We start from the raw sequence: 23,057 nt of genomic DNA, 5'->3' as shown, positions 1-23,057 counted from the left end.
TGTCTGGGTGGTTCGGTTTGTGAAGTGGCTGACTCTTGATTTTGGGTCAGGTCAAGATCTCAGGGCTGTGAGATCTAGCCCCGAGTTGAGCTCTGTACTGGGCATGGAGCCTGCTTGGGATTTTTCTCTCCCTCTCCCCTTTTTTCTCTTCCTTCTCCCCAGAGAAGGGGAGAAGCTCTCTCCTCTCCTCCTCTGCTTCCTCCTCTCTCTCTCTCTCTGCCTGCCTCTCTGCTTACTTGGGATCTCTGTCTGTCAAATAAATAAATAAAATCTTTAAAAAAAAAGAAAAAACATTTAAGAAATTAATAAGATTATTAGCAAAGTTGAAAGAAACAATTTATTGGGAATAAAGAAGTCCCAAAATTTATGTACCCAACAAAAAAAGCTCATTTGGGATATCTATAAAACTGATTATGAAAGCCATAAAATGGTCAATTAAATGCTAATCACTGAATATACAGTCTATGTGCTCTGAATACAAGGTAGGAACAACAATAAAGGTCATATGGTTTGTCTTTGGGAGAATAAACACTCTAAATTGAGGAGTCAAAATAATAATTGTATCATTTTTTAAATCATTATTTTCCTCTTTCTAAAGCTATTATAGATACACAGGTACATGCATTGTTTCGTATGTTGTAAATATTCTTTTGTGTATATGCAATAATTAAGAAACATTAGTGAACTATATATTCAACTGAATATGTTAGAAAAATAGCTTCAGGGTAAATACAAAGAGGACAGAAAATGAATCTAAATAAGAAAAAAATAAAATAGAGAATAATGTGGAGTCAACAAACACCAGATACATCTCTTGGAGTACTGACCAGAAGAGAGAAAGACAGACAGACAGACAGACAAATAAGATGAAAACAGCACAAACTTTTAAATCGTGAACAATTTGTTGGAATTTGAAATTTTAGGAAAAAAAACAATGTTCTGGAAAAAATATAAATGATCAAAATTGACTCAAAAACAAGTGTTTAAAGAATATGGATGGGATCATTAAATTATTTGAGGGTAGTCAAATAACCACCCTCAAAAAAAATCACAAGATGGTTTTAGAGATAAGTTTACTCATCTTTCAAGGCATAGCAACAATTTATTTTACACAGATTATTCCAGTGAAGTGATAAAAAGGACAGTTTCCCAACTTATTTAACTAGTTAACTGATGGCAAAATTGCTCAAAGACACAGGAAACCACAGGCCCAGCGTGCAAAATCTTACATAATTACGAGGCCAAGAGTTTCAGTAACTTGCCCCAGTTCCCACAACTAGTCCACAGCGAAGCTGGACCTACATCTATCTCCAGCCACAGACTGTGCTTTTGAAGGAGGATAGAAACAGGACCAAGAACTATACTTGCAAGCAAGAGAACAGTATTTACATGTGTGGGTAGATGGATCCCCCACCAGGACACGCTGGAAGCTGACCCTCAGCGGCAAGGGGGGCAGGGAGGCCCTGGACTCAGTCCCTGCTCTGGATACCCCATGGCGACTCCCTCCCCCAACTTCTCTTGACTACCACCTGCTCTGTCTGGGGAGACACATTCCTTTTTGATTCTCACAAACTGTGAGATAAGCATTATTACTTTCATTTTACAGATGAGATGAACAAGTCTCGGGGACGCAAAAAGTATTGAAAAGAAATGACTTCTCAAAGGTAATGAGAGGTAGAGCCAAAATTCAGATTCAGGCCCTTATCACTTTAACTCCCAGTTATGTGGTTTGACATAGTTCCTGCCCCTGAAGAGAAGTCCAGACTACCTGCATATTGTGAGCCTGTGGCTTCTTGACTGAACCCCAGGCACCAGACAGGTGTGCTGACCTGCTTCCTCCTTCCAGGCCACCTTTCTAGGATTATGCTAGGAACAGGGCCCAGGTCTGATCTAATGATTCCCATACATAGTTCTTGTAAGTCCCTTTCATCAGGCCTGATCCTGATCTTGTTACTGGAAGGAGGACCTCTACTCTCCTTGACAAACCAAACTTGATTGAGAATTGACACTTCCTGGAAGCAAGCCTTCAGACCAGCCCCTCGTGGTAGTTAGATATGAATTAACTATATAGAATAAATGGGGGTCTAGAATCCCTTTCAGTCTTGGTGATGTGCCTTCCTCACTCTACTTGAGTTTCCCATAACCTTCATCTGACACTGTCAGTTTAAATACTCTCACATTAGAAGCTTCCGTTATGACCTGTAACAATATGGCACGCAAAACATATTAGCTCAGCTCCCCTATGACCATATTATAAGCCTCATGATGGCGGGGATTTACAGCAGGGTTGTTCAAGATCTCATTTCCAGAATCTGAAACAATGCCTGATACAGTACACACTCAGTTTATATCTGACTTACTGAACAGTTCTACTTGGATTGCCCCCTCTGTTGGGGGATACACGTAGAAAACTATCACTCCATGACAACAAGCACAAAGCTGGGTAGTATAGTGTCAGGAAGACTATTATTATATGGGGACTAGATCATTACCCCTTCCTGAGCTATTAGGCCAGATAGAAATGTTCAGAAACTATGGTCCTTAGGGGCTCTTTAGACTGAGATTTCCAATCAGGCCCAGTAGCTCCCGGTGGATGAGGTTGAAATGGTGATGGCTGGGCTACCTGGCGTGCTTCCCCCACTGTTCACAGAGCGTCACTGGAGGCGGTGTCTGCTAGCCCACTGTCACCTTACATCAGACTTTAGAGCCCTGCCCTGCTGTGCAAGAGCTGACTAGACGTTTTACCATATATCTCTTTAATTAAAATAGATCTGCTACCATTTGATATTTTCCACATGGCCAAGCCGTTTTCCTTCATGTAAAGACAAACATTTCATGTTTTCACATTCAGGGTGCCTGGGAAGACTTCCAGCATGGAAAAGTGGACATTATTTGCTTCAGCATTTGCGTTAGTTGTCCATGTAATGACTTAATGTGACAGCTTGTCAACAGTGACATTTAATATGCCTGTTGTGCAGAAGTCATCTTTCATTTACTTTTTGAGACATGAGCCCCAGGGAAATGGGCTTTATGAATTTTAGAGGGAACTGATGGGCTCCATTTAGCCATCCAACACCCACACAGAAAAGTCTTTTACATAGGTCTTCTGAAACTAAAGAAATACTATGTATTTTTAAGTGGATGAAAATAGATCGATAACTAATTTAACCATAGAGGGTATGCTCCCTGTTCAGGGCCTCAGAAAATGGAGTACCATTCTTATTTCCATCTCATTCCTATTAACTTTTCAGAGGAATGAGTATATGTGGCTCTGACCAAACACCGTATTTTAATTTTTTTTTTTTAAGGAGTAGTATAGGAGTTTAATCATAAAAACCCTCAACCTTGATTACTCCCTCAAAAGAAAAGATGAGATACTTCAAGAATAGGCAAGCATTATGGGGGTTTCTCATACGCCAGAGGATGTTTAATTTCTCTTGTATCCAAGCTTTTACTCAAATAGTACATAGCATCGTAAAGCTCCTAGATAAGGATAAGACCCTTGGGAAAGCAGCCACATTTTTTAATCATTGGGTACAATAGAAAATGTTTTAACTTGCTATAGCACCCAGATATTCAGATGGGCATATACTGTAGCGCGGATCTGCATGGGGAGTTGGGGGAGTTTGCTAACAGAGACCTAGGAAAGGTTGGCTTTTGGGTGGAAGAAGACAAGGACAGGAAGAAGAAAATACAAAATATACATATAATTAATGGTGTTAAATTCCAAGTGTATGGAAATTTAAAGCAAGTATTATTACTGGCAAATTTTTATTCTACAGGAAAGATAAAGCCACTAAAATTGGGAGAGGTAGAGTATATATGAGTTCTCCTAAGGGAGGTCACATAACTTGTCTCTATTAGTAGCCCAGTAGAGTGGCTGGGCAGGAAGGAGTTACCAGGGCACAATATCCACTGCATATTACAATTGCCTGATAGTTTTTGTTTGTTTGTTTGTTTTGTTTTTTTAAACCCTTGTACCCAGACTACATCTGAAGCCAATTAAATCAGAATCCCTAGGAATGAGACCCAGGCATCTGCATGGTTTAGAGCTCTCACAGGTAATTGTAATGAGCCAAATTTAAGAATCCCTGACCTAGATATCTGCAGCCTACTTGTATTTTCTAATCATGTTGGTTCTTTCAAAGTATCTACCTCACACCAGACTAAGCAGAGGGATCAAAGTATTTACGAAGAAAAACAAACAAGCTGTGGTGTTACACTGAAGAATATCAGTCTCTAAAGGAAATGTTTATGCAAAATAACAAAATTAATTGCTTACAAAAATAATAAAACCAGCACCTTGCATTTCTTCTTTTCTACTATACTCTAAGCTATGCCGAGTGTTAAACACATTTCTCCTCCCTTCATAATTTGTCTTATTACCTCACTAGACAGATGAGAGAAATCAGACTCAGAGAAATTAGAAAATTTGCCAGGTAGAACAATGCTAGTTTTAACTGTACAGATGGGACTCGCCTCGAGCTACCTTCATTCATGTCATACTACACTATGGAGGTCATGATTAAAGGCTGGAAGAGCCCAGAGGAGGAAACTTAAAATTCAGTCAGAAGAGAAGGAAGATGTCTGGGGTCAGCCAGACCCCAGACAGAAAGGAGGCAAAACTTGAACCTTACGAACACATAGTAGGACTTTTCTCAGGGGGAGAATTACAGATAAAATGTGTGAGGATGGACTAGCATTTGTAAGGATGGATAGGTACATGGATATTGGACCAGCAGAGGATCATCTGTATGATAGTGAAGCTGAGTTCCCGAGGAAATTTGTTTAGGGTCAGACTTTCCCTATGTTCCCAGTTATTTCTGGAATTTGGGGATCAACATCACAACTGAGTGGCTTGATCAGAATCACTCTCCACTGGACTATGATCAATACATAGTAATTGACTCTGCACCTACCAGTTCCTCATTGTTTAGTGATGTCCTAATCACCATAGCCAGGGAGAGTCCAGATTTCCGGGCAGCCAGAGTCTAAAATAAACAGAATTAGGAGTTACTGGCACACGATGTGGCTGCCATGAACACGTGGCTCAGCAGCATGTGAAAAAGTAAGAATACAGACGATCATTGCTCATGTTTTAGTCAATAGGGACCTGCCGTTTTGAGTAGTTGGCAAATTCATCCAGAATGTGGAATCATGGAACATCAAAGGTGAAAAAGTACATTTCTATTGTTGAACCGAACCTCTACACTTTGCAGATTACAAAACTGAGGCCCAGAAAGGCAGGATGATCAGCTCTCAGTTTCCAGGCTAACAAGAGGCTTCTATAACTGTTTTTCCCAAGGTGATCATGATCACATTCCTTCATAAAACATGGTCACTGGTACAGAGCCACAGGCTCTGTGTGATGGCCGTGAAGCACAACTGAGGTTAGAGGATTCTTGAATTGTTCACAATTCCCCAGAATATCCTTTCATATCTAACCAGGATATTTTTTCTGAGTGTTCACTTTATCAACTGAAAAGCATTATACCCAGATTGGTTTTCTTAATGCAATGCTTCTAAATTCAGTGATTTTAATGAAAAGTCAAGTCCCTTTAGTTCCCCCACCACAAAACAGAACCATTACGTTGCTCCTACCTGAAATGTGTGTGATATAATGCACTCAGCAGTGCTGTCAAGAACTTTGGAATCAGAAGTTTTACATGGGAATGTTCAGTATGTTATTCCACTAGGAGCAAAGGGAAGTCATAGTGGTATCTGTACCCAGTCTTAAATCTATCTCCATGGAGGACAGAGCCATAAACTTAGATAAAAGTTCAGCACAGTGCTGAGTGAGGAAGTCACTGTCCACTTATCTCCACCCTGGCTGTGTAAACCTATATAGGGATTACCTCTCCAAGGACTTACCGAAGATGATCTTCCAACTCTGACAACTATTATTCTTAAAATTATGTTTGTATTCTATTTTAGTCTGTTTTGACACCTGTCGTATACATAATTTGGTGTATCTTTCAGAACTGAACTAGAGGTTAAATACTTGGAGAAACTAAATTTCTTATTCCTATGTCTCTTTTTTACTTCCCTATCTTGCCCTCTTTTATCCCACGAATAAGTGCAGTGTATATTAAGTATGGAAAATATTAAACTGAAAATCACTTACCATAGCCTGAAGATTCCAAGTGTCAGAGGAAACAAAGCATAAAAAATTAGAAATAAGAAATATGAGAAGAGTATAATGATGTTAAAATAAACTTAACACTTTAAAATTATGTTCACACTCTAATGACAAAAATATGAGCTGTACAGACACGTCATGCTTTTCAGTATAAGATCTTTCCAATGAAGATTTTACCTTTCCTAATTTAAAGCCAAAGTGATGGTTTTCACATGATGGTTTTCATAGCAAAATTAAAAATCGCTGATATAAGAAATTGTGTACAATGTTGCAAAAGGGAAATTTTTATTTCTCTTGGGTAAAACAAATTTTTATGTCATAAACTACTAAGAATATGCTTCCAGAAAAAAATGTGAAGACAATTGAGGTAATAAAAAACATGCTGGTAGGCGATTTGTTTTTAGAATCTAATGCACACCATTATAAATTCTTTGCATCTTCATGTGGTCCCTGTGTATTTTGTTATGGGAGAGTTTGAGTTATTGAAAGTTATGTTCTGGCTTTATAAAGTTTTTAATAACTTGGGAGCCATAGATTTCCTTAGACAGTGGAATCACTTATTAATGTGACTAGATTTTAAGAAAATAAAGAATTGATTAATATGATCTGCTGCTTTTTAAGTAGAAACATTCACTGGGTTAAGGTGAGGAAGTCAATCAAGATGGAAAGTGTGCCTTCAGCTTGTGGTCATCTGCAACATTGTACATATCAAAGCCCAGGTGCAGCAGCTCACTTGGCATGCTGTGTGACTTTCTGCTCAATTACAGTGTCATTTTAACTCAGTTTGTAATTTCAACCAATATAAAAAGCTGTCACAGCGCGTCTGTCTGGCTCTGTAGGTAGAGCATGCAACTCCTGATTTGGGGGTCACAAGTTCAAGTCCCACGGGGGGGCGGGGGGAAGGAAAGCTTAAAAAAAAAAAAGCTGTCAAAAGGTTAGAGTTATCTCATTCATCTAAAAGATTTTAAAGAAATGATAAATGCAATATTTGGTAGAATCCAGCATCTTATATATTTTATTCTATGAAATACAGGCAAGGCACTTAATGAGAAGGCGGAAACGATAGCAAATGAAGAAAATGGGGACACATGCAATCAGAGAATGAAACAGGAATGACTTACCACATCTCGCACAATAGGCAAAGTTTTTTTCCTGCGGAGGTCTGGCATACTGTCAATGCCATAAAGTCCTCGGCCAGCCCTGAAAGGAAAAACAGGAATGATTCCAATGGGAAACAGACTTCCTTTAAGGAAAAAAAAAAAAAAAAAAAAAATCCCCCATTCATGGTAAAAAGGCTGTGAAAAAGATGAAATGTATACCATGCTTTTCAACTGGCTCACAAAATAAGAACGATCCAGCCTCTAAGACTTCACCCAGGGAGAAGGAGAAAGACTCTAGCTACCAAAGTGCTCACGTGTATTCTTGGATAGTTCTATACATTAAAACTTTAAAATATCCCTGCCTTGGTTTGATACACACTTCTTCTATCAATATCACAGAGAACATTTTAAAAAAATTGTTTCTTATATGAAACTTTGTATCTCCAGGAAGAGATAGAACAAAACCATGATCAGTGTAAGGTATAAGTTTGGTCCTCAATAGTAAAATAGTTACCTGTCTTTGTAAAAATATCATTCTTTTTTGATGTGTTACATTCTCACAGATTAAACCCCAAAGTGGTATCTCAAAGAGCCATAGCTGCATGTAAAATATATGTGGTAACCATCAGAGCCGAATTTTCATTTACTTGAATTTATCCCACGGAAAAATGCCAATAAGAGATTGATTTATCATACAAGTATATTCACTGTGACATTTATTTTTGTAATAGCAATAAAAGTTGGGTAACCTAAATATTTATTGAATGAATTGTATTATCCAATAGGAGGAACATAATAATCAAAGTAAATGAGTTAAATATATATGTGTATAAATGACAAATATTCACAGTATGTTAAATGAAAAAAAAAACCAATTTTGCCTATTAGTAAATTTAATAGAATACCGTGTGTGTGTTTACATATATACAGAAAATATCTAGAATGATATTCATTAAATTGATAACCAGAATTACCTTTGTGGACTGATACTGGGTGGGAAAAAAAAGGGAGGAGTCTCATTACGTTATAAATTCAGTAATAGCCAACGTCTTTCTACTAAGCATCGCCATTTCTGCAATTTAAAATACTCTTAAAATATATTTATCTTTATTAAAATGAGTTCAATACATTGAATTTGGTTTTCATTGGATCTGAGCTAGTCATTTCACCAAAAAGGTGCTCAAGTCACCGATGAACAGCTTCTCCTATGCTTATCTGACATACAAAACTCCTGCGTAACTCTGGCTTAGAATCAACTTTTTTCACTAGGAACACACGATTGAAAGGCTGGGGTAGTAGGTAGACAGCTCTGCTACTGTAACAGGCCACAACAGCATCTCACAGTCCAGTTTTTCCTGTGACACAGAGATGGCCCCTTTGCTCCTGCTGCTTAAGAAGAAGTTTTTAATTAAGAAGAAGTTTTGCCTTATTGGATTTTTCTTAGTAGCCATGGTCTTAACTCTAATACTTCTAGTTGCATCAATCACTAGCTTGATGATCTTGAATAATTCACTAATTGTCACACAACTCATGGGAAATAATAGAAGTATTAATAAGGATAGAATGATAATAAATAGTAATGTCATAACGTGCATGATTCAAAGTGAAGATTAAATCCAGTAATACGTGTGAAATAGGAAAACCACTGCACATGTGTAAGAAGGATCTCAATGGTGAACAAATTATACTTAAGTTCATGAACTTCAACAAGAAGTTATCTTCAGGTTAGATCATAGAACACAGGAAAAGGGTAACAGTGGGGGCAGAGATCAAGACAGATGAGAGAAGAGCAACAGAAGAAACAACAGGAGGGGAGATAGTATGGGTGCAAATATGTGTGGTACAGATGACACTTGAGATCCTGTCTACCATGGACTCCACAAGAGTTCATACAGCTTCCACCATTACCCAGAATAAAGCCAACTGACACACTCTGGGCCAGTGGCAGTGGTAGTCACAATGACAGTCAAATATCAAGACTGAGATCACAAAAAACAATCATTAGCAGGATGCCCTTATGAACTATAAGAAATACCAACACCAAGTAGGGGAAAAGAGAAATTAACCCTTTTTTTTCAACACCCACCTTAAGAATGTGAGCCAGCTACTCCAACAGTGTAACTTCTTGCTTCTCTCCTATTCTCTTTCCATAGTCTTTCCTCTCCCTACCAGTTCATGCTTGATTCTGCCGCATCCCAAACATCGCATTCATGGGAAAAGGGCTATGCTAGTGGGTTTCTAGAAGGACCTTTTGAGTTTCATTTGCTCCAATATAAGGCTCTGATTCCAACTGGTTTCTTGTGAAGAAAATTAATAATGACGTAAGGTGTAATTAATAAATGTCTTTCCGCCACATTACATGGCAATCATACTAACTAGCTGCCTTCGAGTTTTCTGAAATGTTCTGTCTGCTAAATAATGTGACTTTAATAACTATGTAAAAACAAAACAAAACATTCAATTGTGGTAATGGTTGACAAAGTGATTTATAAACTACAAAATGTAATATATAGATGGGTCACTTTAATGATTTGTTTTCCCTCTCACAAACTTAATTCAAATTCCTAAGAGCACCTAGAATTTTGAGCAAACTTACACACTCACTAATTCAGGAAACCATTATACACACATATTTTCTTGGGTCTTACACTTTACTCCTTAGCTTGTTTCATCAGAATAGAGAAATCCAAGGACCCAGGCTAAACCTAGCATTATAGAATAATGACGCCAAGTTAGAAGACGTGGATCCAAAATTTATCTCTTTCCTGAGTTTGTCATTAATTTAATCAAACCCATATTTTGAAATTTGTAAAATTGCTATAAAATATTCTCTTAATCTTCACAGCCTTAAAAATACTCAAAATCATGTTGTGTTTCCTTATACATTTACCTTTTCATTATTACTATAAGACATTTGTATAAACATATACTTTCATTTGCTTATTCCTCAAGTAATAGTAAAACTTTCATTGCAAATCTGAGCTTTAGAAAAGGTTTCCCTAATGGCCTTACCTCAAGAGTGGAGAAGTGCTTGGTAAATACTATAGAGGTCCATACAAATGCAAAACATTTTTGTAATATTTATTGAAAGTGTTCCTAACTAAGAGACATCTGGGAGAGATTAAATTAAAAAATGGTGAAGACCACAAGTAGCAATAGATAAGTAAGTCTTTGATCTTCTAGGCAAGAAGTCAAGTTCAAGGAGATCAGTTAAAATCTAGAAGAAACTAGGGGTGCCTGGGTGGCTCAGTGGGTTAAAGCCTCTGCCTTCAGCTCGGGTCATGATCCCAGGGTCCTGGGATCAAGCCCCGCATCAGGCTCTCTGCTCCACGGAGAGCCTGCTTCCTCCTCTTTCTTTGCCTGCCTCTGCCTACTTGCGATCTCTCTCTCTCTGTGTCAAATTAAAAAAAAAAAAAAAAAAAAAAATCTTAAAAAAAAAAAAAAAAACTAGAAGAAACTAGCTAGGCTCAGGGATGAAGAGCTCAGTGAGAGCCATTAAGACAGGCAACAGCAGACAAGAAACTCCAGGGGTGAGATCTGATTCTAGGGAAGAAGTGGTCTGATTTCAGTCCTTTTTGGTATAGCTGATTTGATTAAAAGCCGTTGTTAACCACCCGCAGCAAACTAGCTAACAATCATTAATATTTATTTGGTACTTACCAGGAGCCAGATGTAATGCTAACAAATAGAGTCAAACTTTACATATAGTCCTCATTTTATTCTCAAAAAAAAAAAAAATCAGTAAAGTAGAGGCGCAATTATTCAAGGAGGAAATGGATGAATGAATTGCTTAGAATCATTCTTATAATTAGTCTAATTCATAGATAGCAGTGTCTGGATTTGAACCCAAACTCTAGGGCTTATCATATCCTATTGCTTATACAATTAGATCATTTCATATTTAGAACAATAATATGAACCGAGGATTACAATTAATCCTTCCTATTTTACTTTTAATGAAACAAAAGCAACTTACCCAGGCCTAGAAGTCTATGGAAGGGCTTGATTTGCACTGAAAGATAGTCTTACCTGAAACCACATGTTTCATTCATTCTTCCTAAAAAAGGAAAAATGTATGTATGTGTGTCTATTATGTGTGTGTATGTGTATATGTGTATGTATGTATGTGTATACACATGTGTGTACATATGTATGTATATGTGTGTGCATATGTATGTGTATGTACACATATATGTATGTATATGCACACATGTAACAGGCACACATACATACATTTTTCCTTTTTTAAGAAGATATAAAATGTCTATCCCAGTTACTCTAGAGTTGTTACCATTATTTGAAATGCTTTCACTGTATTCCAAAACACTATTATCTTCATATCAGAAACCCTGTATCACTGAATAAAACACTCCTAATCCTCCCCAAGCAGTTCCTCTTCAACTAGTAAAGAGTTCTCCCTAGGGAAAAAGAGTTCTCCCTAGGCCATAGGCATTACAAATGAGATGAAAACATCAGATCTATAGAAATATTTGGAACGTCAATCATCAAATAAAACTGAAAAAATGGGTTCCTCGGTGGCTAAGTGAGTTAAGCATCTGACTCTTGATCTCAGCTCAGGTCTTGATCTCCAGGCTGTGAGTTCAAGTCCTATGTTAGGCTCTATGCCTATTTTAAGTGAAGCGCACTTTAAATAAATAAACAAATAGGGTAAAATTTAAAGGATGACAAAATGGATACAATTTCATAAATTGTGATATATTCTAGTTCATTATGTCTTATATTACATAGTTCATATTTTTCATACTTTTATTTCTTAGTTCTTTGGATAATTAAAAGTTTGCTGAGTTTAATAAAATTGAAGATTTTACTTTGACTCATTCAGTTAACCATCTTGTTATAGAACAAACACAACACAAATTATCTAAAAGATATATAATCTGTAACTGTTAAACAATCTGATATCTAAGGTAGAAGTGGTAAGGTTTATTTTAATATAGTAATAATTATCTTAATCCAAAATTGGTGATAATACACTGACTATATATTGATTGGGAAAGAACTCCGAGAAGCGTGCTGTTTCCATAAGTGTGTAGCTGATGGTTCATTGGCAAAATTCATAGACTATCTAATATCCATTAGAAATCAGAAAATTAGTAGACACTCTTTATATGCAAAGGAGTTATTAAATTAATTGAAGACCATAAGCCTAAGAAAGAAAAAAAAAAAAGATCAAAGTGCTTCTGTTTATTTCTGTATTTCCAAGACAATTACTGAGCAGGGCTATGTAATTAATCTTTTTTAGCATTATGGAACACTAGGGCAATGTAAAAGATTAATAATGTATCACTCTAAATCCCCCTTCTGTAATACAGCTCTCTTCTTTCAGACTTTTAGAAATCAAATCTTTGTATTTATTTAGTTACTTAATGGTAAACATACAGTAACATTTTTTTATTACAGTCATCTATTTTACATACATTTTTACAATTAGCCTGATGATCATTATGAATTTCATTTACCTGCTCTGTATTAGAATCCATTATTCAGGATATTCTCTGTTCTCCTTTTTTCACCTTTTTAATTTTATTATTGTCAACACTGAATGAGTATTGGTGTCTGTGCAATTGGATGTTTCACTCCCCATATCCAATTAATTACCAATTTCTAAAGATTTTTTGATACTATATTTCATCACAATTAACACACCATCTGTCAGAAGATACAGCATTCTATATTTATATGTCGGGGAAAATCAAATTAATCTCTGACACTGTTTTTTTAGCAAGGAGAATTTAAATTGTGCATTTATTCAAAGGACTGTCTTAAACTGACTTCATCTATGGCACAGTTTTGTCATATTATCATTCTCTATACATGAAAATAAAAATATAAACAAAATAAATTATTATTCCTTAAGTTTCTCAGTCAGAGTCCAGCTTTTTAAAATTACTCTTCAACACAGAATTGTCAATGTATTGGTCTGTGTCCAAATTATGGTCTTTTAAGCCATCAAGGGCAATGGCAATGTAGCGTTTTATAAAATGGCACTTCATTATTGTTTCTTTTAGTCCAAGAAGTGGGCAGCTCTGCTGCAGATACTGATTTTGGTAGGCTCTCAACCTCACCTAAAGCTTCAATGGAGATAAACAGTTCTCCTAGTCTTCCTCAAATCATCCTGAGTTTTCTCTGGACTAAAACATTAAGAAAATGCAATTATCCAGCCCATACCATCTGCAAGAACAAAATCACAACACTTTCCCAGGACACTTTTAACTATGTTTATAAATATACAGACAATGAGACTCTTGTAATTGTAATCATTACCAATGGTTTTAAGATACCATCGATTAGGTGCATCTTGATATTTTACAATGTATAAAAATGTATGTTGTAGGATTGATAAAATATAGTACTTTTGGCATCTCCCTCCTGAACCCCCACACTGATAGTGCTCTATTTCAGGCCTTACTAAATTTTAGCTAATCTCTTAGATTTTTTTTTTTTTTGCCAGCTCATTTTTTTTAATTGCCAACACAGTTCTTTTCCAGAATACAAATCTAAAGATATCTTTTTCATATTCAACATCCCTTATCGCTTCCAAGATAGAGAACAAATTCCTTTTCACTTCAGCAAGGTAGGACTGCCCCTCCAGACTCCTCTCCTGAGTTCTCCCTCTACTTTCTTGTTCCGGTTGTCCTGAATGCCTTTGTAGATCCCCAGATACCGCACACTCTTTCCCCTTGCCTGTTTTCACTCCACAATTTCCTCTGCTGCTACTGGCCTCCTTGCGAGCGGCACAGGCTCACACTTACCTCTCTTAAATAAAATTTGAATGTAATTTTAAGGTACCTTGTCCCCATCTCAATTAACTGCGCCTCTCTATAAGCTGAACATCGGGGATTCTCAGTGGGAGGCACTGGGTCACGAGCGGACGAGGAGAGGGACAAACCATGACTCCTGGCCTCTAGATGGGCTTCTCAGCAGCTGTGTGGATTCAAAGGCAAATATTTATTGCTAATAGAGGAGGGCATACTTTTTAGGTGAACTGGAGCAGAAATGCTTTTTAATTTTTAATTCCAGTATAGCTAAGGTACAGTGTTATATTAGCTTCGGGTATACAATACAGTAATCTAGTCCCGTACATTACTCAGTGCTTATTATGATAAACGCACTCTTCGTCCCCTTCACATGCTCCACTCCTCTCTGGTAACCACGAGTTTGTTCTCTACAGTTAGGACTCAGGTTGTTTTGGCTGGTCTCCCACCCCCCCCCCCTTTCCCCCTTTTATTTCTTTAGTTTCTTGAATTTCAATATTAGTGAGATCATATTGTATTTGTCTTTCTCTAACTGGCTGATTTCGCTTACTGTACTCTCTAGCTCCACCCATGTTGTTGCAAATGGTGAGATTCCATTCTTTAGGCCTAGATGGTATTTGTGTGTGTGTGTGTGTGTGTGTGTGTACACACACTACATCTTCCTTATCCATTCATCTATCAATGGACACTTTGGCTGCTTCCGTAATTCGGCCATTGTAGGGGTGAAGCAGAAAAACTTTTGAGAATAATTGTTCTATGTCTTCTGGTATAACCTCTATAAAACTACTTTCTGTTTGCATGGATGTCCCCACTAGAACATATGTTTCAAAAAAATGACAAATCTTAGTCATCTCTACCGCCCTTGGGCTAACTCTGACATGGAGCGGGGAGAAATAAAAGGTAGAGGTTCAAGCGAACAGGCCTCGACACCAGAGAGATTAGTCATTAAATAAACCATCATCTTGACTTAAAAAATAAGATTCCTATCTTTGAAAGAGTACCTGGAAAGAGCAAGACCAAAGCCTGAGGGCCAAAGAGAAAGTCAATGACCTCACACTGAAATGAGTTAGCTGGCAAGAGCTTTCTCACTGGAAGAAGATAGGAGTCTGGGCGCCTGGGTGGCTCAGTGGGTTAAAGCCTCTGCCTTCAGCTCAGGTCATGATCCCAGGGTCCTGGGATCGAGCCCCCCATCAGGCTCTCTGCTCAGCGGGGAGCCTGCTTCCTCCTCTCTCTCTGCCTGCCTCTCTGCCTACTTGTGATCTCTGTCTGTCAAATAAATAAATAAAATTTAAAAAAAAAAAGAAGAAGACAGGAGTCTTATTACTAGACCAGTAAGTATTTTTTTTTACCAGTAAGTATTTTTTTTAACTTTTACGAATCTCAATTATCTTATATGGAAAATGGAATAAGGACTGCCTCTGTAGCATTTTGGGGAGCACTGAGATATTATATTAAAGTAGGTTGTCTATTATTGGTAGTAATTATTATAGACTTGTGTCGGCAGGGACATTACTGAAGTTGACCAAATATATCCTGCCTCACTGCTGCCCTGGGCCTGTTTATATTCCTCCAAACTAAGGAATAGATTTGTAGCAGAGTTTCTGGCACACAGGAAATTATAGGTAGCTATCTACTTGAAGAATTAAAGAAAAAGGAGGACAGAAAGCCAAAGTTGTGATTATACTCTATGCTGTACTCTGAGCTCTATTAACGTTCTCTTCGGACTCAGTTTTGGTCTAGACTTCTTTCCTCTGCCGATCCCTTTTGTTTAGCACCTCAGCTCCGATGATGACAGTTGTTGGAGGAGATCATTCCTTGCCCCACGCTCATCGACAATCCTGGTCCCAGCTATTCAACTTCCTATCAGACAAGGGTCTCACAGATGCCCCCAACGAAGTCACTTTTTTTCCCTGTTAATTCTAATCTTTGAAAAACACTACTTTTATCTTCTCAGTTTTCTAAGCCTTGTCTCAAAATGGAAATAAAACTCAAAGCACAAAGCTCCTCCTCAGTACTAATCGTTCCAGTCTCCTCCATCTTCTCCTCATTACCTCCTGGATTCTCTTAGCTGTGGCCATAAAGTAGAATGTTTGTCTTTACTGGAATCACAGAGAGTACTCTACACTACCCTTGATGGACCCTTTAGTGGAAACTCTGTTAGACACCAACATGCTCTCTCCATAAAACCACTACAGACATCTCCTCTTGCCTTGGAGTGATCACTAACTCTCTTGGTTGAGCGAGAGATGAAATAATTGGCTTGAGTTTAGAGGATATGGCTGTATGACAAATATATAAAATTTTGTACAGTGGGACAATACTGTTAACATCTGAGAAGAGGAAAATGAGATGTAAACAGGGTACAGAATATTCATATCTTCTTGCTCTCCCTCTCCCTGGCATGTATTAATAAAACGGTGAACTGTCATGTTGAATTGCCCATCATTTTTAAGCAGTTTTTCTTCCACTGGCTTGCTTTCCCTCTTTTGCTCTTTCTCGAATTCAGGCAGTAAATTTGTATACAAAGTTATTTCACTGAAGTAGGCAAGAGGCATGTTTATTCTGCTGAGTGCCTGGAACACAGTGGGTATCAATAAATAGTTTTTAAATGTTCTTGAATATTTCCACAAACCTGTCAGCACTTTTAAGCCAAGACAGCCATTTTAGGATCAATTATTTTCTCTGCAAATTTTTTTGGATGTCTCATTTTTATTTCATGGTTTTTAATACTATCACCATTTGGCTAGTCCCAGAGGTTTAAAATCCTAAATAACAGCTAATCCGAGTTGTAAGCCTCAAGCAATGTAAGAAATGGCATGTTCCCACATTCTTGTATTTTAGGGCTATTGAAACTGTGCTGCAGCTGACTTCCAGAAAGCTAGAAATACTTAGGGCTCCAGATCATCACTGCAATCCTTCCTTCTCTGCTTCTAATATAAAAGAGGCATCGATATTTGTTAGTATTTGTCCATTTTCTTTCTCATCCCAGTCTCTCTTCTGTCTTTCTCAAATCCTCTTCTCAATTACACCTTCCTTTATATTTGGAACACCTCAATTTGGTCATAAGTCTCATTGTTAGGCTGAAATTCTTCTTTTTAAATATTTTATTTATTTATTTGACAGACAGAGATCACAAATAGGCAGAGAGGCAGGCAGAGAGAGAGGAGAAAGCAGGCTCCCCGCGGAGCAAAGAGCCTGATGTGGGACTTGATCCCAGAACCCTGGGATCATGACCTGAGCCGAAGGCAGAGGCTTTAACCCACTCAGCCACCCGATGCCCCTAGGCCGAGCATTCTTTTTGTGGACCTTGTAATGACCAGTCTCCCCATCTGCACTCTCTCCCATCTTCCATTTGTCTCGAACAAAACTGCTGCTTCCACCTTCCTGTAGTTCATGCCCACAAGACTAACACGACCGAAGGATGGTGGACGAAGACCAGTCTGGCAGTGTTGCTCATGGTGGATTAGAGGAGGGGCAAAGGAGACAGATGGTCTAAAAAGATTGTTGAAGTAACCCTAGGCTCTTTAACAGGTTCCTTAATGAGGGTCTTGACTTAAGTGGTTTCACCATTTTCTTTTCCAACCCCTTCATTCTGCTTTATGAACTCTGGTAGAATTCCCAATTCAAACCACTATAATATTTTAAAGTACAAATGGCCTCATTGTCAAGGAGAGTCTTTGTATCCACTAAATTACTTTCTCCTTTCCTGGGCATTTGACCTCTTAATGCTCCATAATGCTCTTTAACACTTTAAGCAGGCTCTTTCTTTCAAACCCTTGTTCCTTTGAAACAAGGTTTCAGAAGTGCTGACTACCTCATTATTTATCTTTATTTATTTTTTTAAGCTAATGCCATTTTTAACTTTTTAAAGAAATAAAGGGGATGTGAAGGATTTACTATCCTGGTGTAACATTTTGTACTTCCAGTGATTAAAAATATGTTTTTATAACAGAAACAACCAAATGGTCCTAGGTTTTATTACAATGAGTTGCAGAAGTGAAAATGTAAAATACAGCTGTTAAAACATTCCCCTGAAGGTTTTCTCAATGTTAGGCTTGAGGGAACAATGTCAGGTGTTGGGGACTAACTTCTAACAACTCAATTACAGTATGTACCTTCTAGGGCTCATTTCCTTAACAGATTGTTTATCAAGTGGACAAAATAGCCTTTCCTGGGGCTTGCAATTCCCTGTAACAAAAACCTTTCTTCTTCTATAACGTCTGCAGCTAAATTAACCTCAGACATTATGACAGGCTACAGAACAGAAAATACAAAATTCAGCCCCAAACTTTCTCATAGTTCAGCACCCATTATTGCTGGGAAAAATTTCCGTTTAATTAGAATTCATGCTACGAAGGGTCTCAATTTAAAGTGTTAGTTTTTAAACTCCTAAACCATGCTTCTGTGGCTCAAAGCTGCTACAAGTATTACATTGTGTGTATTAATGCTCCTTGTTGAAGCTAATTTTCTTAGTAATCTCTCTGTGGAAAATCTCTGCATCCATTTATACATAGTTTCTAAGCTAGTTATTCATAAACTAATGAAAGACCAACTTCTTAATATGCTTTACTTAAATGCCATTACATAGAATCAAACATCCAATAACAAAGAAGCTACATTAATCAAAACTGAAATCCTAGATTCCTTTTAATTATACTGTTCTTTATACATAGGCTGCATAGTTAATCCCCTGATATTTTTCACAGTCCTTCTCCTATCACTAATGAAAATTAGTTATCCCTGCTGGCAGAGACTAATGTCATTTGCTGTTTGCCTCTCATAGTCCAGGCCCCTCTTATTATTGACAATCTATTCTGTGTCCTTTTTCCACTATTTCCCTGCACAATGCTAACAGAAACACAAAGCATGACCCAGACTTTAACTGAGAATAAACACACATTCAACCCAGCGGTCCAGATTTGATACCAAGAAATGCCCTGAAACCCTGCTCACTTCAAAGGATAAAGAAAGACGGAGAGAGTAGAATACTGTGGATCTCGGGGAGTACTCCAGTCACAGACAGAGCAACTGAGTCAAGCTCTGGTTGTATGTTATCCCATGGTTGCCCTGTTATTTTCAGGAATTTAAGGAATTCTTAAAGTAGAATTAAAACCTAATTTCAGAAAAACAATAAATATGCACCAGGTACTATTTTGATGAATCGCCAACAAAGGGGGTATGTGTTGAAGGGATTCCAATTGCATCAGACATTTAGGGATAGAATAGAATAATCCTGTAATAGCAGTTATACATTTTAAGGAAATGTTTTTCTCACCAATTTCCAGTCCATTACTGCTTTCTCTCTGCAATTCCACCTGTGCTCTGATTTCCTGGATATATGAACTCAAGTCCTATGGCAGGCGGACTTCTGGTACCACTGAACTAGAGAACATTGTCATACCTCTGAAAATTTTAAGCACAACTACCAGCTATGCTGGGCAAGTTAAGAAGTGGCTTCCCTTATCTGTCCATCTGCTGCAAATCATTGCTCTGCAACCTATGAGGATACTCAAACAAGTGACTGCCCAGGGTTGTGCAAGTTATCAGAAGCTTACAGTTTTTAACTCAACTCCACGGTCTTAAATAACAACTGAATAGCCTACGACCAACTTGACCATGCTACCATCATACTCTATTTTATTTACGATGCACATTATGATTACTTGCCCATCTATCTGATTTTCGCCTAGATTATGGAATTCTCAAAGTAGGAAGTATATGCAATTTATTTTTAATCTCCAGTATTTAGTGTAGGACGTGACACTTACTAGTCCTGGTTAACATATTACTTAGTAAATAAAAGGAAAATTAATGATTGGAAGAACTCCTTTCAGTTAATTTCTAGGCACTCCTTGAGAAAGCAAATAAACATACACAATTAGAATTCAGAGTCATTAGGGATTTTAAAACTGTTCTAGATTTTTCATCTGCCTCAGGATTTGGAACAAAGATGATTCTTCTAACAGGTATGCTTCTCTGAAAACTGAAGAACAAATCAATTCACCATTTGTGTAATCCAAAATGTTGTTCTTACGGTTCTTAGCATAGGAACATTTTGCCAACTCAATGTAATCAGGGGTTAAACAGAGAATAAGTATTGTTTGTTCCTGGCGAACATGTCCTGCCATTACAGGTACAGTTATTGGCATTGAAATGGAGCTTTAAAACACACATACCCAACCAAAAGGTAATTACAGCTGTTCAAAGACAAATCCATCTATGTTTAGCTTAATGTGCAAGCCACTCTGCTAGCAGACTGTCAAACCAGTTTTCTAGAAACTCTTCTCAAACACAGTATTTAAAACAAACAAACATAAATCTAATTAAAATGGAGGAGAGGAGGTAGGAACCAAACGAGGCAGATTTTGGGAATTTGACTGTACTGAATGGGAGGTGGACGGAGGAAAGACCTTTTGTATTCTGCCTGACAGCTAGGAGGAGCCTTTCGTGGATAATCAGCAGTCTCTCAATACATGGTGATATTAAGAACTGGCTTTCAATGACTGTATGATTCTCTGGATTGGGGCAAGAATCACCTGGCCAGAACTATAGTTACTTGAAAACAGGTATGTTTCTGATATGGTCACTAATACAAAAATTATACAAAGATCTACCTGAATTTTTCCTTTGGGTGCATGCCTGCCTGGCATTTGTCCATCATGTGGAGCTCTCCTCCGCTATTTGGTACCGTGGGAGTTGAGCTACTTACCTTATTGTTACTGTTTCATCATGGAAAATGAGGAAAAGAGAATCCATGTCAAGTTTGTTTATAAAATGCAAGCAATTTGATAACATAACCAAGGTAGCAACCTTCTACCAGTTACCAAGTGCTAGTCACAGACTGTATTAGTTCCTGTTATCCTAAGTTGGTCATTTTGGCTCCCTATGCAACATAAAGCACTCGAGCCAATGACACTTAGGACCCCATATAAAATAAATGGGTAGTAATTGACTGTTTCTTAACTTATAACTTGGCAGTAATGTATGAGGGAAGAACAGAATTTTGCCACAATTCATAATAGTGTTGTAGGGGATGGGAGCTAAGTCTGCATCCCGAACTGAGTCCTGCTTACTGATAGGCTGGGCAGCTGTCATGCAAACTCATTGCCTTTTATTTTCTCTAATAAAAGCATCTAAGACTAGTTATGTCAAACATGCATATCCCAAGAAGTCTCACTGTAATTGCACTTATTACCCTTTGTAAATTGAGAGAGGAAACTAAGACAAAGACTGGGAAGTTGGGGGAATGGGCATTTGGTACTATTACTTCCATTTTGTCCAATGTAACTAGTGGTGCCCTGGAGATAGTCCCATGATTCTGGAAAGCAGACTGCGCACATCTTTCCTGAATTCCACATTTAGAGATGTCACATGGATAGCTTGTAACTGGTCATAGTAGAGTAACTTAGACCAGGAAAATAGGCAAACACTATAAATTAGTTTTGTGGGCTTTTTTGATCTTGTTATTTTTAATGGAGAGCCAGTTGTAAAACATTTACCAACATATCACTAATCACAACTCTTGCTAATATTCCCAGTGAGAAACTCCTAAAATTTGTCACTTCACTACCTGAACTCCTTGTTCCCATTCATCTCTAGTTTTGGTTGACAGAGACCCTTATTATCTTCCTTTATCATCTCTGTACAAATGATTCAGTTCTTAATATCTTCCTCAGAAACTCAACTGACAGGAGGTCAGTATAAAATACATATAAAAAACAGTCATGGAATTTACAAAAATGGCTTCAGGATTCTCTGGTCAAATTCATTCACCCTAATATTTATTGAGTTCCTACTATATATCTAGACTACTAACCTCCACGCAGTATTGAGAGACAATTGTTCACAGGTCTCTTGCTTTTCTGCACACTTTGTGAGTGGAGGCACTAACTTTGGTTCTAGACGAACTCTTCACAGATGTACATAGAGTACACACAGAAATAGTGTCCTCCTCTGGAGTAAAGGACAGATCCATGCACTAGCTAGTAAAGTAAATATAATGTCTCCCTCTAGAGCAAAATTTGAATAGGTTTGCTTTTAAAATATTGGGGTTTCCTGGGCTCAAAAACTGATGCAAACCCACTGTGTATCTTGTATCTTCCTATGCCCATGTCCACATTGTCTACCTGGGGCCTAAAAGACAATGGAAATGGATGCAGTCATAAAGCTCATACTACATGCTGTGTCTTGAGTAATCGCGTCCGGTCTCTGATCCAGTGGTCTAAATAAAAACACATATCAGTTCAGTACTCTAAAAAGGAAAAATGGATGATCTGAAACACTTTAGAAATAAAGGTGAATAGATGTGCTCACAGCACTTGCAATAATCCAGGACCTCTGAACAAGCATAACAACATAGGCACACACCATAATCCAGACAAGAATTCATGTCTTCTTCCAGCATCTATGAAAATGAGCTAGGCTATCGTATCAGTTAGTAAGGAGGGTAAAATATTAGCTACCTCAGTTTCCAACATGGAGGACATATAATAAGTTTATTCTTGCTCTCAAAGATACATATAAGCTTGCTGAGTTATGTGATGATATATGAACACATGTGATTATAAAGCACTGAACTGCATATAGACAAAATTTATGCTGCTTACCTACTGTCATTAAAAAGGAAAATATTTGTACCATAAATGTTTGAACTTCTCATCATGAAATTTATGATATAGCATCGCATTTCATCATAAAAAGTAAGTATTTTATGCCACACAACCCTTACTCATGATCATGTTAGATAAGAGCATTAATCATCTAATTAGTGACAAAACAACTAATTTGAAGAACCAAGATCTAAATGACTTTCAACAAATCACTGATTAGAAAAATTAACTTTTATTCTGCTAGATGAAAAACAGTTTAGTAAGTTTTTCTTGCTTAATAAAATAAACAATATTAAATACTTCGTCAATTTTTTTAATATTAACTGTGTGTTAGGTAGTACACTAGCTCTTCATGTTTTTATTTTTTTAAGATTTTATTTATTCATTTGACAGAGAGAGAGTGAGAGAGCACAAGCAGGGGGGCCGGTGGAAG

At 37.5% G+C, this 23,057-nt stretch overlaps 1 protein-coding gene across 1 annotated transcript in view; it reads right to left on the bottom strand.

Moving 5' to 3' along the window:
* Window positions 1–23,057, bottom strand: part of UNC13C (unc-13 homolog C) — a gene marked incomplete at both ends in the record, with an annotated part of 558,183 nt that overhangs the window by 360,650 nt on the left and 174,476 nt on the right. Inside the window, 2 exons of the mRNA XM_080807399.1 lie at window positions 4,920–4,991; window positions 7,261–7,339. Of these exons, the coding sequence (XP_080663525.1) occupies window positions 4,920–4,991; window positions 7,261–7,339 (151 nt within the window). The remainder of the gene's footprint in view (window positions 1–4,919; window positions 4,992–7,260; window positions 7,340–23,057) is intronic.

This window comes from Martes martes (genome assembly GCF_963455335.1).
Source record: "Martes martes genome assembly, chromosome: 7".
NCBI classification, from domain to species: Eukaryota; Metazoa; Chordata; class Mammalia; order Carnivora; family Mustelidae; genus Martes; species Martes martes.
Note: the sequence above shows the minus strand (reverse complement) of the source record. Positions and strands in the feature narration are given on the sequence as shown.